The sequence below is a fragment of the Schistocerca piceifrons genome, chromosome 1 (genome assembly GCF_021461385.2).
Source record: "Schistocerca piceifrons isolate TAMUIC-IGC-003096 chromosome 1, iqSchPice1.1, whole genome shotgun sequence".
In the NCBI taxonomy this organism is placed as follows: Eukaryota; Metazoa; Arthropoda; class Insecta; order Orthoptera; family Acrididae; genus Schistocerca; species Schistocerca piceifrons.
In genome coordinates, this window is record NC_060138.1 from 619,099,645 (window position 1) to 619,113,397 (window position 13,753).

Below are 13,753 nucleotides of genomic sequence, written 5' to 3' on the forward strand. Positions count from 1 at the left end.
CAACTGTCAGTGGTCTCTGTCAGTCAACAGATGAGGTCTGCCTGTACACTTTTATACTGTACGTGTCCCTTCATGTTTCCACTTCACTATCACATCAGAAACAGTGGACCTAGGGATGTTTACGAGTGTGGAAATCTCATGTACAGACGCATGGCACAAGTGACACCCAATCACCTGACCATGTTCGAAGTCTATGAGTTCTGTAGTGCACCCCATTCTGCTCTCTTATGATTTCTAATGACTACTGAGGTTGTTGATATGGAGTGCCTGGTGGTTGGTGGCAGCACTATACACCTAACATGAAAACCGTATGTTTTTAGGGGTGTCCGGATACTTTTGATCATATAGTGTATACCGGGTGAGTCACCTAACATTTCCACTGGAAACACTTCCCAAACCACAACAAACACTGAATAACCAATTCCACAGACCGAAAGTGAGGAGAGGGGCTGGTGGAACTGGTTAATATAAACAATTGAGAAATGCACGGAAGTATGATTTTCAAGACATACTTTTTTTTAATGGAAACCTGTTATTATTTTTAGAACATCTGAATATAGAAATGAATACTTAATCAATGCCATTTGTTACACAGTAAAATGTTAAGTTCATCCTGAGTAATTTGTAACATAAAGCTGACACTTGAAACCTCAGATGTTCAGTTGCGTGTTGTAACAAACAAGATCTGTAGGGATATGTTTATGAAGACTACGATGTTTACAAGTTCAGCTGTCTCAGTGTCTCCATGTAGCACTTGCTGAATTAGTCCTTGTACTCAGAATAACTGTAGTATGCTGTGTTACCAGATGTCTGTGATAGTGTACTGTACACAAGTAAGAACAGAAGTACGCATAGTAAGAGCGAGAGAAGGTCACAAGTACAACAGTGTGTACAGTGTTGTAAGAACTGTGAAAATGCTTTTTTCTAACTCTGAAAAGGCAGAGATGATACTCATCTATGGCGAGTGTACACAAAATGCAACTGTAGCCTGCATGTTGTAGAAAGGTACCCAGACAGAGACCATCCAATGCATCGCACATTTGAAAACATCTACAAACAATTGTATGCAACAGGTGTGGTCGTAACACACAAACGGTTCCATAACAAACCCATCACTGGAGAAGCAGGTGCAGTTGGTGTGTTAGCTGCTGTTGCCGTGAACCCACACGAGTTCACATGACATCGCTAGAGGCAGTACAATGAGTCAAAGTAGTGTAATGCGCTTACTTCATCGTAACAAATTTCACCTTTATCATGTGTCACTGCATCAGCAATTACATGGAGATGACTTTAATAATCGAGTGAATTTCTGTCAATGAGTATTAACAGGGAAAGTGTTGCAGTTCTACCTATTTACTGATGAAGCACTGAATTTACAAAACATGCATTACCAGTCCATGGACAATCCTCACTGGCTTTGACAGGTAGAGTGACAGCGACCGTAGACTGTAAATGTATGGTGCGGAGTAATTGGCAACCATCTCATTGGTCCTCAGCACAGTGAAGGCACCCAAACAGCTGCAAAATACAAAATGATCTGCCAACATTGCTAGAAAATGTCCTGCTGGAAACACGTAGACATATGTGGTATCAACACGATGGTGCTCCTGCACATTCTGCAATGAACACTAGCTGACCTTTGACAGAATGTTTGACAGGCATTTCATAGGACATGGCAGACACATAAATTGGCCAGCCCATTCTCCTGATCTTACACCTTTAGACTTCTTTCTGTGGGGTACGTTAAAGGAGAATGTGTATCATGATGTGCCTACAACTCCAGAGAATATGAAACATCATATTAAGGCAGCCTGTGGCAACATTACACCAGGTGTACTACATTGTGTAAGACATTCATTGAAAATGTAGATTGCAAATGTGTGCAGAAAATATTGGGCACCACTTTGAACATTTATTGGCCTGAAATGTCAAGACACACTTGTTTACATTCTGTAATTGAAAACAAAAACCAAATTTATAAGTTTAACTACATTCTTATGTTAATGTACATTTTCTTTTAACAAATCAGTGCCATACAGTATTCTTCAGATAAAAAGACTAATAAAAATGTTAGCATGTGGATGTAACATGCTGATCATGCCTCTTCTGTACCTATGTTACATCACTGTTCTTTTTGTATCCCTAATTAATTCGGTTCTCTCCTATACACATGATTGAACTGCTGAGGAGTTACTCAAGTGTCAACTTTATGTCACAAATTACTGTGGATGTAATTAACATTTTACAATGTAACAAATGGCATTGATTAAGTATTTGTTTCTATTTTCAGTTGTGCTAAAAATAATAACAGGTTTACATTTAAAAAAAAAACATAAGTATGTGTTGAAAATCATACTTCCGTGCATTTCTCAATGGTTTTGTATTAACTAATGACACCAGCCCCTCCCCACACTTTCTGTCTGCAGAACTCATTATTCAGTGTTTGTTGTGGTTTGGGAGGTGTTTCCATTGGTAATGGTAGGTGACTCACCCTGTTTATCATTGTACTGAGTATTTTGTAATGAATATTGAGGTTGTAAGGCTTTGTAGCATTTATTACACTCAATGTACGATTATAAATGATACATTTAATGAAAGAGCAGCTCAAACAGTTTTCATACACGTGTTCAGCGTGAGCACTATGTGTCATATGACACAGATTGAGTCAAGAGGTGAAGTCTTTCCAAACCTTGATCATTGTGTCTGGAGTAATTGCTACAACAAATGCTTCAATAAGCAGTCCTTGTGAATGGTGACTACCCAAAATCCCAAAAACTTTTTCACAGTTATGCATGGCTTCAAAGGTCGCACTTTGTCAATGTAAAGAATTTTAAAATACATTGGTTTCAAAGACAGTATGTTAAGAAGAGAGATTTTAGTTGAAAGAAGGGACATAGGTGCAGCACGAACCACATCTCTTATAAAGATGCATAATACCAGAGAAGGAGGTAATTCAACACTGTACCATCTTCATGAAACAAAGGTGAGTCAGAGTCATCCCAGGGAAACTTGCTGGAATGTGAGTGATGTACAGGCAGTTTTAAAATTCACATAGGAATAGGTTCTTGGATAATTATTGTACACACTAGTGCTTCTTCTACTTATGTTCCTGAGAGTAAACTTGTATTTAGCTGTAGAGAAAACAGCAGTGACTGCCACTTGGAAATGAATGCTGTTAGTTTTGTGAAATGGTTCACTGAACGATTCTTGCCATACCTTGCTTCGAAATTTGTCTTTGTAATTACCATATAAGTTATCATTCAGTTGTTGCAGAGAAAACACCAATCACAAACACAAGGAAAGCGGATATTTTGCCCTGGCTTAAAAATAAAAATATATCACACAATATAAATCAGACTCATGCCGAACTCCTGCAGCTCATTAATTTATACGTACAGACTTGACTTCCTGGCATATGACGGTGGTCACACATTTTTGCATGTACCAACTTATTACTGTCAGTATAATCCCATGGAATTAATTTGGGAAAAGGTTAAAGGCTATGTGTGGGGAAGGAAAAAAAATATCTTTCAGGTTAAAGGAAACTGAATTGAAAAGCAACAGAAAACATCCCCATTTCAACATGGGCACAGTCTGTGCGGCATGCTGAAAAGCTTCAGGAAGAAGACTTTGATAGGGAGGTGAAGATGGATATAGGCCTTGAACTTATTATCATAAATTTACAAGCAGATGGTTCAGACACAGACTCAGATAGCAATGATGATGGTATTATGATGTAGGCTTTGGAACAAAGTAAAGTAATAATATTTCTTAGTTTCAAAGACTCATGGTTTAAGAAATGCGTTTGTCAACATTTCAATTGCATACATAGTATACAAGAACTTCCTAGACTTTATTGATTAGGAATTTGTATCCTAAGAAGAATGAAGACTATAATATTCAACATACAGTGGCCAGCCAAAACATTATGACCACTACCCGATGCAATGTTGGATGCCACCTGGTGGTGGTGTGGGCACATAACATGGTAACAAAAGGACGTAAGTGGAGCAGACATGGACGGGGGTCACCCTAGTGAAGATATGGGCTGCAAATGAGGCAATCCATTGAGATAAACGACTTTGACAAAGAGCAGATTATTATTACACAGAATCTGTGAATTAGTATATCAAAAATGAGGACAGTGAAACTACCACTAGGCACCAAATGATTGGATGCCCATGACTCTTCATAGAATGTGGGGTTCTGAGGCTTGTCTGCTCTGTAAAGTAGGATAGATGGTGATCTGTGGCATCTCTGCTGAAAGGGTGCAAATGCTATGTCATGCACACATGTTTCAGAGCACACCATTCATCAGATGTTGTTGAATGTGTTAACCCAATGACATAATTCCAGTGGGCACAAGACCATCAGGATTCAACTGTTGATCTATGGAAACGTATTGGCTCTTCAGGTGAATCACATTTTTGCTACACTAGGTTGATGGTTGTTTCCAGAAAAGCCATCAGAGGTGAATGGGAGCTCAAAATGTTCAGCATGCCATGGATGCAGGCTGGTGGTATCAGTATTATGATATGGGAGACATTCTCCTGCACTTGCAAGGGATCTATTTTAGCAATCGAAGACACGCTGAGAGCTGCAAACCATCTGCATCCCTTCATGCTTGATGTCTTCCTTGACGATGTCATCTGTCAGCAGTATAATTGTCTGGGTCTCAGAGCCGGAACTGTACCAGAGTGGTTTGAGGAGCATTGTAGTGAACTCACTTTGACGTCTTGCTGATCAAATTTGCCTGACGTAAATCCTATGGAACCCACCTGGGTAGCTATTGGGTGCCATCTCCACATACGCAAATCAGTGGCCCGTTATTTACATGAATTACTTGACCTGGTGCTTAGACATCTAATGCCACATACCTCCACAAACCTGCCAACGGACTGTCAGATCCCTGATACGCATAATCAGTTATTTGTTTCATTCCAGAGACAGACAAACAAGCTATTTATTAGATGGTCATAATGTTTCGGCTCAGTGTATTGCCCAAGAAGAACTTAAGCTTTTCCCAGTGTGTCATATGCTCTAATAACTTGCAAGAATGCAGCCAGATAAATTCATTAAAAACTGTGATATTTCCACAGCTAAACCCCTGTCATTTTCAAGGTGCAAATTGAAAAATACCTTAAAATGACAGGGACAGTTATGTGTCATGATATAGGTGGTTTTTGATGTTATTATAAATGCAGTCTCTCACTATAATGTCGATCAAGTTTGTTTATACTCAGAATATCCATTGACAGTGAAAAATATGAAACATACTGACCATTTTTATAATAGTCTTTTACATTAGTCTTTTCTACCAGTAATCCTTTTTTATGCAGGCTAATTACACTTAACTACAGTCAAAGACACCCACATACATGCATTATACACATTTGTAAAAATTCTATGGAGTAGAAGCAGTTGTCAAGCAAATATAATGATCCTGGTTGGTATTTCAAGATAATTTTGCTGTGTCGTACATTTTTACTTAAAATACAGTCCAAACTGCAATAACTCACATTTATAACAAGCAGTTTCAATGACCTTGTCATTAGACTGTTGTCATTTTGAGAAAAATTGTACTAGATGTCTTCACAAAGCTGTGTGGGTTGTTCTCGCCTTCTAACATCATGCAAACTAAAGCTGTGGAGCAGAGGACGCAACGTTGTCAAGATGTGAAGTAAGATTTCTCTCACGACGACTGATTGAAACCAATTTTAAAATTTATTATTCCCCTGATAGATGTGAATGTATAATACAATGATGTACTGTAGGCATAGGTACCTGGCTGTTGTCTGCAATAACACAGTTCAGCAACATGGACTTTGTTTGCCCGCTCTCTACTGTCATGCATGCACAGATCTGATTCCCTTCAAGATCCCCTGCCACTCAGCCTCTATGCACAGAAGCACCATCCAACATCAAGCAAACTTTATAATGGAAAGCTCAGGAAACAGTGCATGCATACAGTGATACGAACAAAACTATCTAAGTTTCTCTTTCATTTGATGTATTATTTATAATTGTAAGTTGAATACAAAAAATGCTACAAAGCCTAAAAATGCTGATGGTCATTTTGAGACACCTGGTATTTCAAAACTATTTCATCCCCATTAACTTCATTTTACTGAATTTGGTTTTATTGTGTAGTGTATTATTAGTAGAAAACAGATTTGGAAAAGACCAGGAAAATATTATTTAAATGAGTAAATGACTTTTTTCACGTTATTCTGGAATAATCAAACATTCACCATAGCTAATGAAGAAAAGGTTGAACATTTTGTTATGAATACATAGATATAAAAGTTAATTTTTTTGTGTTCCTTTTTGAAATAATTTCCTTGTTAAACCTCTACAACGCTGTGGTGACAACCTGGTGTTTCCCTCCATTATTACTGGTGTCCTTACAGGTCATCAAAATCATCCAAAATTGTTAAGGTGGATGGTGGCAGACTGATAAATATTCAAACAACTGTTTTATAACTGCCCAAAATTTATTTGAACACACAACCTTTATGTAATACATTCACAATGTTATCCATACTTGGTGGGCATAGACATGCATCTAGTCTCCTTGAGATCCCAACACAGACAGACAGACAGCTACTAATTAATTAGTGCACACTGGATTGCTCATAAATATTTATCTCTGGCCTTGCCATCTTTCATTGCTGTCACAGATCGCATCCCTGTCTAGCAGTCAAGAGCATGTCTTTCAATTGACTTAAAAATTATCATCACAACTGATGTGAATATTTATTCAAGCATAAATGGTTTATTACCAAAAAACCACCAGTGTGCAAATAAAAACTATTCTAATTTCTTTGTTTTCAACATAATTTTATTATCCATCAGAAAAATGGCAACACACTTGTGAGATACTATGCTTCCCTATTTCCAGACTCTTTCCAGTACCAGTGTCGTGTACCATTGTTCCGAAACTTGCTTTGCCAACTCTTATTCCTCTTTTCACTCTCCAAGTTTTCACTTATTTCACCAGAAAAAAAGCCACTTGTCATATCATTAATATCATATAAACATCATGGACAAATGACACACAATGCAGCATTTTCACATACGCTGCAAAAAAACAGCTGTTATCGTACTTTTCTTTGTGCCTGCCTATTTCTCAATGTCTCTTCTATTTGGAGAATAGTGACTTATTATCATCTGTTCCCAGTAATTCCAGATTTTCACTTATCATCATCCTGAGTAATTTGTAGCATATGTGTTGTGCCTTTTTAATGTTTCCTTATTACTTTTTGATGTCACAATTGTTTGTCAATATAATTTCAGAATGTTTGCAAAAAGTATAGAGTAGAAAATGAAAGTTAGTAATGTACAAAAATAGGCCACATTTTGTATATACATTTACAATCACACAATTGACAGCATCCTGAAAGGTCCACTGCTAAGGTCGTGTTTACGAAATGAAATATCGCCAAGTTTTTTAACGGGTATGAAAAGTTACTGATCAGTATAATTAGTTATCAGTTTTATATAGAAAAAGTGGTTATATCATTTTACCACAGTAGTTTTTGATAAGGAAGATGCTATGATGAAACAAAAGCTTCACTGAGAATGAGACCCGATGAACAGACATGAGGTGTGTGTGTAGCCTCCTTCCTACCATCTTTAGCATGTGATTTCTGAAAAGTAACAATATATAACAATAAAGCAATGGAAAAAAACCTATGGTGCTTTATACAAAGTAAGAAACCGACAGTATACATTAAGATTAAATAAAGAAAGAAAGACTGTATATAAATGTCTTTGTGAAGTACAGAAACATTCTTAACATAACGCATTAAAATCGTTGCTGTATACTCTGTTTCAGATGGTGTAATTTTACTTGATCAGGACTACATAGATCAAAGAAAAATTTTTGGCCAGGTTATATGCAGTTTCAGATATGGCCGTGAAGAAGATGAAGTTATGGGACTTAATTTCCAAAAGGATCTTTATCTTGCCTCGGAACAGTTGTATCCACCTCCAGAAAAATCAGAACATGGTCTGACTAAACTCCAGGTATGTTTCTTTTCTGATCAAATATCTACTTTGTCTCCCCCCCAACCTTTGCCCCCCACCCTCCTCCCTCTCTCTCTCTCTCTCTCTCTCTCTCTCTCTCTCTCTCTCTCGCTCCCTCTCCCTCTCCCTCTCTCTCTCCCTCCCTCACACACACACACACACACACACACACACACACACACACACACACACACGAACTTCTTCTAATAAATTCCTGTATGAAATGAAGCCATCTCTGAGCCAGTCAGAGATACACACTCGTCATCAGAACAATTAAGGTATTATTACTTATATCATTTATTTGTATGGCAGCTGTATTTAATAAAAATATACAGCAGTATAATATGGATAAACCAATCAGAAATTTAAATCCTATTACTGTATCCAGCTGAGCATTTAAGGTGGAGCATTTACAATGTCTTGGAACATTCCAGAATAATTTCATTGAACGTACTCTTTAGCTGGCTGTTCAATGGACTGTTCATTAACTAAATTAACAGAGAGTACGGCATAAACCCATGGAGAATATGGTATAACTCCCTGGAGAGAAAAGAGTTCCTGGAGGAAATTTTACTGCTTCTCAAAGAAAAAAATTCCTGTTGTGGAATAGCTAAGAGAGGAGCTGCTTCAGATGTAATACATCTTTAAAGTGAACTCCAGACAAGTTCAGCAACTTCAAAGCCAGTGAACACATGACATAGCTAGTTATCTATTTCTTTACTTTGTTTATATTAATTGCAGAAGTCACAATTACAGTCAAGATGAAAACATCATGCACAGTGAAATGAAGAAGATTGCAAAGTATGAGACTGAAAGAAAAATGGACAAGGATAAAGTGAAATCGAAAGCTATATGATCTCTCAGGTTTCCTCATCATGATTAATGGTGTGCTTCCAGTTGTTCAGCTGAAGAAAACCATTTAAGAAATAAAGCTGATCCAAATTAACATGGTCCACAGATGGCTGACATGAAAAGAAGGATAAGCACAAGAACATGAGTATTTGTAAGTGTAGCAGGCTACCTCCATAACCTAGTCACAAATATGAGAAGATATTCTTGAAGGAAAAGCAGCAGAGTTAAAATTCTTTATAGCATTAAATATCTGTTCCTGCTTAGTTTGAATATCCAGCAATTGAGTACTATCTGCTTTCTGTAACTGTGTCTGGGTCTACACAGCTGAAGTCAAACTGAATGAAATTGATGGTGCTTTATTTGGCCAATAGGGAGCAGACAGTAAACTTATTAGGACCATGGCATGTCATTATAGGCCTATTTGTCTCGTGTAGAATTTTAATCATTATTCATGGTTATAGTGGGCTCTGTGTTGTTGAGGATTGCCATTCATAAAATGGAAAGAACGGCCTATGGCATCAACATTCGGCAGTGTGCAATGTTGGTTTTCCTTGTCCCCATATGTTAGAGCTCTTAATTAACCCATTTTCCATACCACCAGTCAAATACCACCATTCTGAATACATTGTATTACACTTTAGGAAACTAAAATGACCTTTGTTATTTCATGCTGTGTTCAAACGTCTCCTGTCCTACCAGTGGTTCAACATTCCACCTTATGGGAATATTGTACTAGTTCAGTCATATAAATGCAACTGCACTGACCATTGACAACACCCGGAGTGCCTTTACTTGAGTACTTCATTTATCATTCTGCATCTACATCCATATTCTGCAAAGCCACAGTGAAGGCATGGGAAAGAGTACTTCCAATTGTTCCAGTCTTTGGGCCTATTCCTAGCCTATAATAATGGAGTGCAGAAAGGGTGATGTTCAAGTGCCTCTATATGTGCTTTGGCATCCTCACGATCCCTATGGGAGTGATCACTGCACATTAGGCAAATAATGAAAATCTTGTTCACTGCTTCTGCCATTTAGTATTAATTGTAGTTTTACTTATGTGATAACAATAAAGTACTGTGATCCTCAATTGTTTATTACTGATCCATTACAGCAAATAAAATGACTGTCATCTACACAAGAAAATCAGGATTTTAAAGGAAGTTCTTCCATTTTGATTTTCTCTCTTTTTATTTATTTATTAAATATACAAGGGCCTGCAGCTTTACTGTATGGTTAAATGATGATGGCATCCTCTTGGGTAAAACATTCTGGAGGTAAAATAGTCCCCCATTCGGACCTCCAGGTGATGGCTACTCAGGAGGACATTGTTATCAGGAGAAAGAAAGCTGGCATTCTATGGATCGAAGCATGGAATGTCAGATCCCGTAATCGGGCAGGTATGTTAAAAAATTTAAAAATGGAAATGGATAGGTTAATGTTAGGTGTAGTGGGAATTAGTGAAGTTCAGTGCCAGGAGGAAGAAGACTTCTGGTCAGGTAAATATAGGGTTATTAATACAAAATAAAATATTGGTAATGCAGGAGTAGGTTTAATAATAAATAAAAAAAAATAGGAGTGTGGGTAAGCTTACTACAAACAGCACAGTGAACGCATTATTGTAGCCAATATAGACACAAAACCCATTCCTACGACAGTAGTACAAGTTTATATGCCAACTAGCTCAGCAGATGATGAAGAGATTGAAGAAATGTATGATTAGATAAAAGAAATCATTCAGATAGTGAAGGGAGATGAAAATTTAATAGTCATGGGGAACTGGAATTTGATAGTAGGAAAAGGAAGAGAAGGAAAAGTAGTAGGTGAATATGGAATGGGAGTAAGGAATGAAAGCGGGAGCCACCTAGTAGAATTTTGCACAGAGTGTAGCTTAATCATAGCTAACACTTGGATTAAGAACCATGAAAGAAGGTTGTATATGTGGAAGAGAACTGGAGACAATGGAAGATTTCAGATAGATTATATAATGGTAAGACAGAGATTTAGGAACCAGGTTTTAAATTGTAAGATATTTCCAGGGTCAGATGTGGACTCTGATCACAATCTATTGGTTATAAACTGTAGTTTAAAACTGAAGAAACTGCAAAAAGTTGCGAATTTAAGGAGCTGGAACCTAGATCAGCTGAAAGAACCAGAGGTTGTAGAGAACATTAGGGAACAATTAACAAGTAGAGGGGAAAGATATACAGTAGAATAGGAGTGGGTAGTTTTGAGAGATGAAATAGTGAAGGCAGCAGAGGATCAAGTAGGTAAAAAGTTGAGGCAAAGTAGAAATCCTTGGATAACACAAGCAATATTGAATGTAACTGATGAAAGGAGAAAATGTAAAAATGCAATAAATGAGGCAGGCAAAATAATACAAATGTCTCAAAAATGAGATCGACACGAAGTGCAAAATGGCTAAGCAGGGATGGCTAGAGGACAAATGTAAGGATGTAGAGGCATATATGACTAGGGGTAAGATAGATACTGCTTACAGGAAAATTAAAGAGACCTCTGGAGAAAAGAAAACCACTTGTATGAATATCAAGATCTCAGATGAAAAAACAGTTCTAAACAAAGAAGTAAAGGTGGAAGTAGTATATACAGGGTCTATTTAAGATCGATGTGTTTGAGGGCAATATTATAGAAATAGAAGAGGATGTAGGTGAAAATGAAATGGGAGATATGATACTATGTGAAGAATTTGACAGAGCACTGAAAGACCTACCGGTAAGTCGAAACAAGACCCCAAGAGTAGGCAACATTCCATTAGAATTACTGACAGTTTTGGGAGAGTCAGCCCTGACAAAACTCTACCATCTGGTGAGCAAGATGTATGAAACAGGCAAAATACCCTCAGACTGCAAGAAGAATATAATAATCCTGATTCCAAATAAAGCAGGTGTTGACAGGTGTGAAAATTACCGAACTGTCAGTTTAATAAGTCACAGCTGTAAAATACTAACACAAATTCTTTACAGACGAATGGAAAAACTGGTAGAAGCCGACCTCAGGGAAGATTAGTTTGGGTTCTGTAGAAATGTTGGAACATGTGAAGCAATACTGACCTTACAACGAATCTTAGAAGATAGATTAAGGACCTACATTTCTAGCATTTGTATACTTAGAGAAAGCTTTTGGCGATGTTGACTGGAATACTCTCTTTCAAATTCTGAAGGCAGCAGGGGTCAAATACAGGGAGCAAAAGGCCATTTACAATTTGTACAGAAACCAGATGGCAATTATAAGAGTCGAGAGGCATGAAAGGGAAGCAGTGGTTGGGAAGGGAGTGAAACAGGGTTGTAGCCTATCTCCGATGTTATTCAGTCTGTATATTGAGCTAACAGTAAAGGAAACAAAAGGAAAATTTGGAGTAGGAATTAAAATCCATGCAGGTACTAGTAGATGGGAGGGTGTGCTTAACATCAGAAGAGGCACCAATGTTAGCACTGAATAGGGGATCATGGAGGAATTTTAAAAGGGGGACTATGCTCCAGACTGAATGCTGAAAGGCATAATCGGTCTTAAATGATGATGATGATGATGGAGAATAAATAAAAACTTTGACATTCGACGATGACATTGTAATTCTGTCAGAGACAGCAAAGGACCTGGAAGAGCAGTTGAACAGAATGGACAGTGTCTTGAAAGGAGGATATAAGATGAACAACAATTCCAAATTGAGGATAATGAAATGTAGTAGAATTAAATCAGATGATGCTGAGGGAATTAGATTAGGAAATGAGACACTTAAAGTAGATGAGTTTTGCTATTTGGAGAGCAAAATAACTGATGATGGTCAAAGTTGAGAGGATATAAAATGTAGACTGGCAATGGGAAGGAAAGCATTTCTGAAGATGAAAAATTTGTTGACATCAAGTATAGATTTAAATGTCATGAAGTCTTTCCTGGAAGTATTTGTATGGAGTGTAGCCATGTATGGAAGTGAAAGATGGATGATAAACGGTTCAGACAAGAAGAGAATAGAAGCCTTCAAAATGTGGTGCTACAGGACAGTGCTGAAGATTAGATGGGTAGATCACATATCTAATGAGGAAGTACTGAACAGAATTGGGGAGAAGAGGAATTTGTGGCACAACTTGTCTATAAGAAGGGATCGGTTGGTAGGACATGTTCTGGGGCATCAAGGGATCACCAATTTAGAATTGGAGGGCAGTGTGGGGGGCAAAAATCATAGAGGGAGACCAAGAGATGAATACACTAAGCAGATTCAGAAGGATGTAGGTTGCAGTAATTACTTGGAGATGAAGAAGCTTGCACAGGATAGAGTAGCATGGAGAGCTGCATCAAACCAGTCTCTGGACTGAAGACTACAACAACAACAACAATAACAACAACAACAACAAATGATAGATACATTTTTAAGTACCTTTCATTTATGTGAATATAGGCCAGCATACAGACAGCGTTATCATGGCTGGAATAATTCATTTACTATATATGACTTAATTATTTTTCAAATGCTTTGTTGATTTTTGAGTATATGCAGCACAGTTATACATAAAAATACAGACAAAATTATACAATAAAATGGCATTAAATTATAAGAATGTAACTATGCTTCACAGTAAATGATGAAAATTTACAAGGATACCATAATTTAAATAATAATGTAAAAAAAGTACTGAACAGTTTATATTACTGACTGGTTTACGTAAAAGAGCATTGCTGACTTGACATTAGACCATCAACACTAATTTTTTTGAAAGAAATTCATAGTCTTGTATTCCTTATACTTAATTTTCCACTTATATCTTAAATTTTCTGTTCCCTACTTTTTGTTTCAATCTGCAGGCACTTATATACATGAATTATTCTCTGTCATCAGCAAGAAAAATAATAAGTTTAG

At 37.2% G+C, this 13,753-nt stretch overlaps 1 protein-coding gene across 1 annotated transcript in view; it reads left to right on the forward strand.

Annotated features, from left to right (window-relative positions):
- The window catches only part of LOC124804222 (arrestin homolog), a 98,133-nt gene that overhangs the window by 9,686 nt on the left and 74,694 nt on the right, over positions 1 to 13,753 (forward strand). The window contains exon 2 of the mRNA XM_047264736.1: positions 7,838 to 8,028. Coding sequence (XP_047120692.1) covers positions 7,838 to 8,028 — 191 coding nt within the window. The remainder of the gene's footprint in view (positions 1 to 7,837; positions 8,029 to 13,753) is intronic.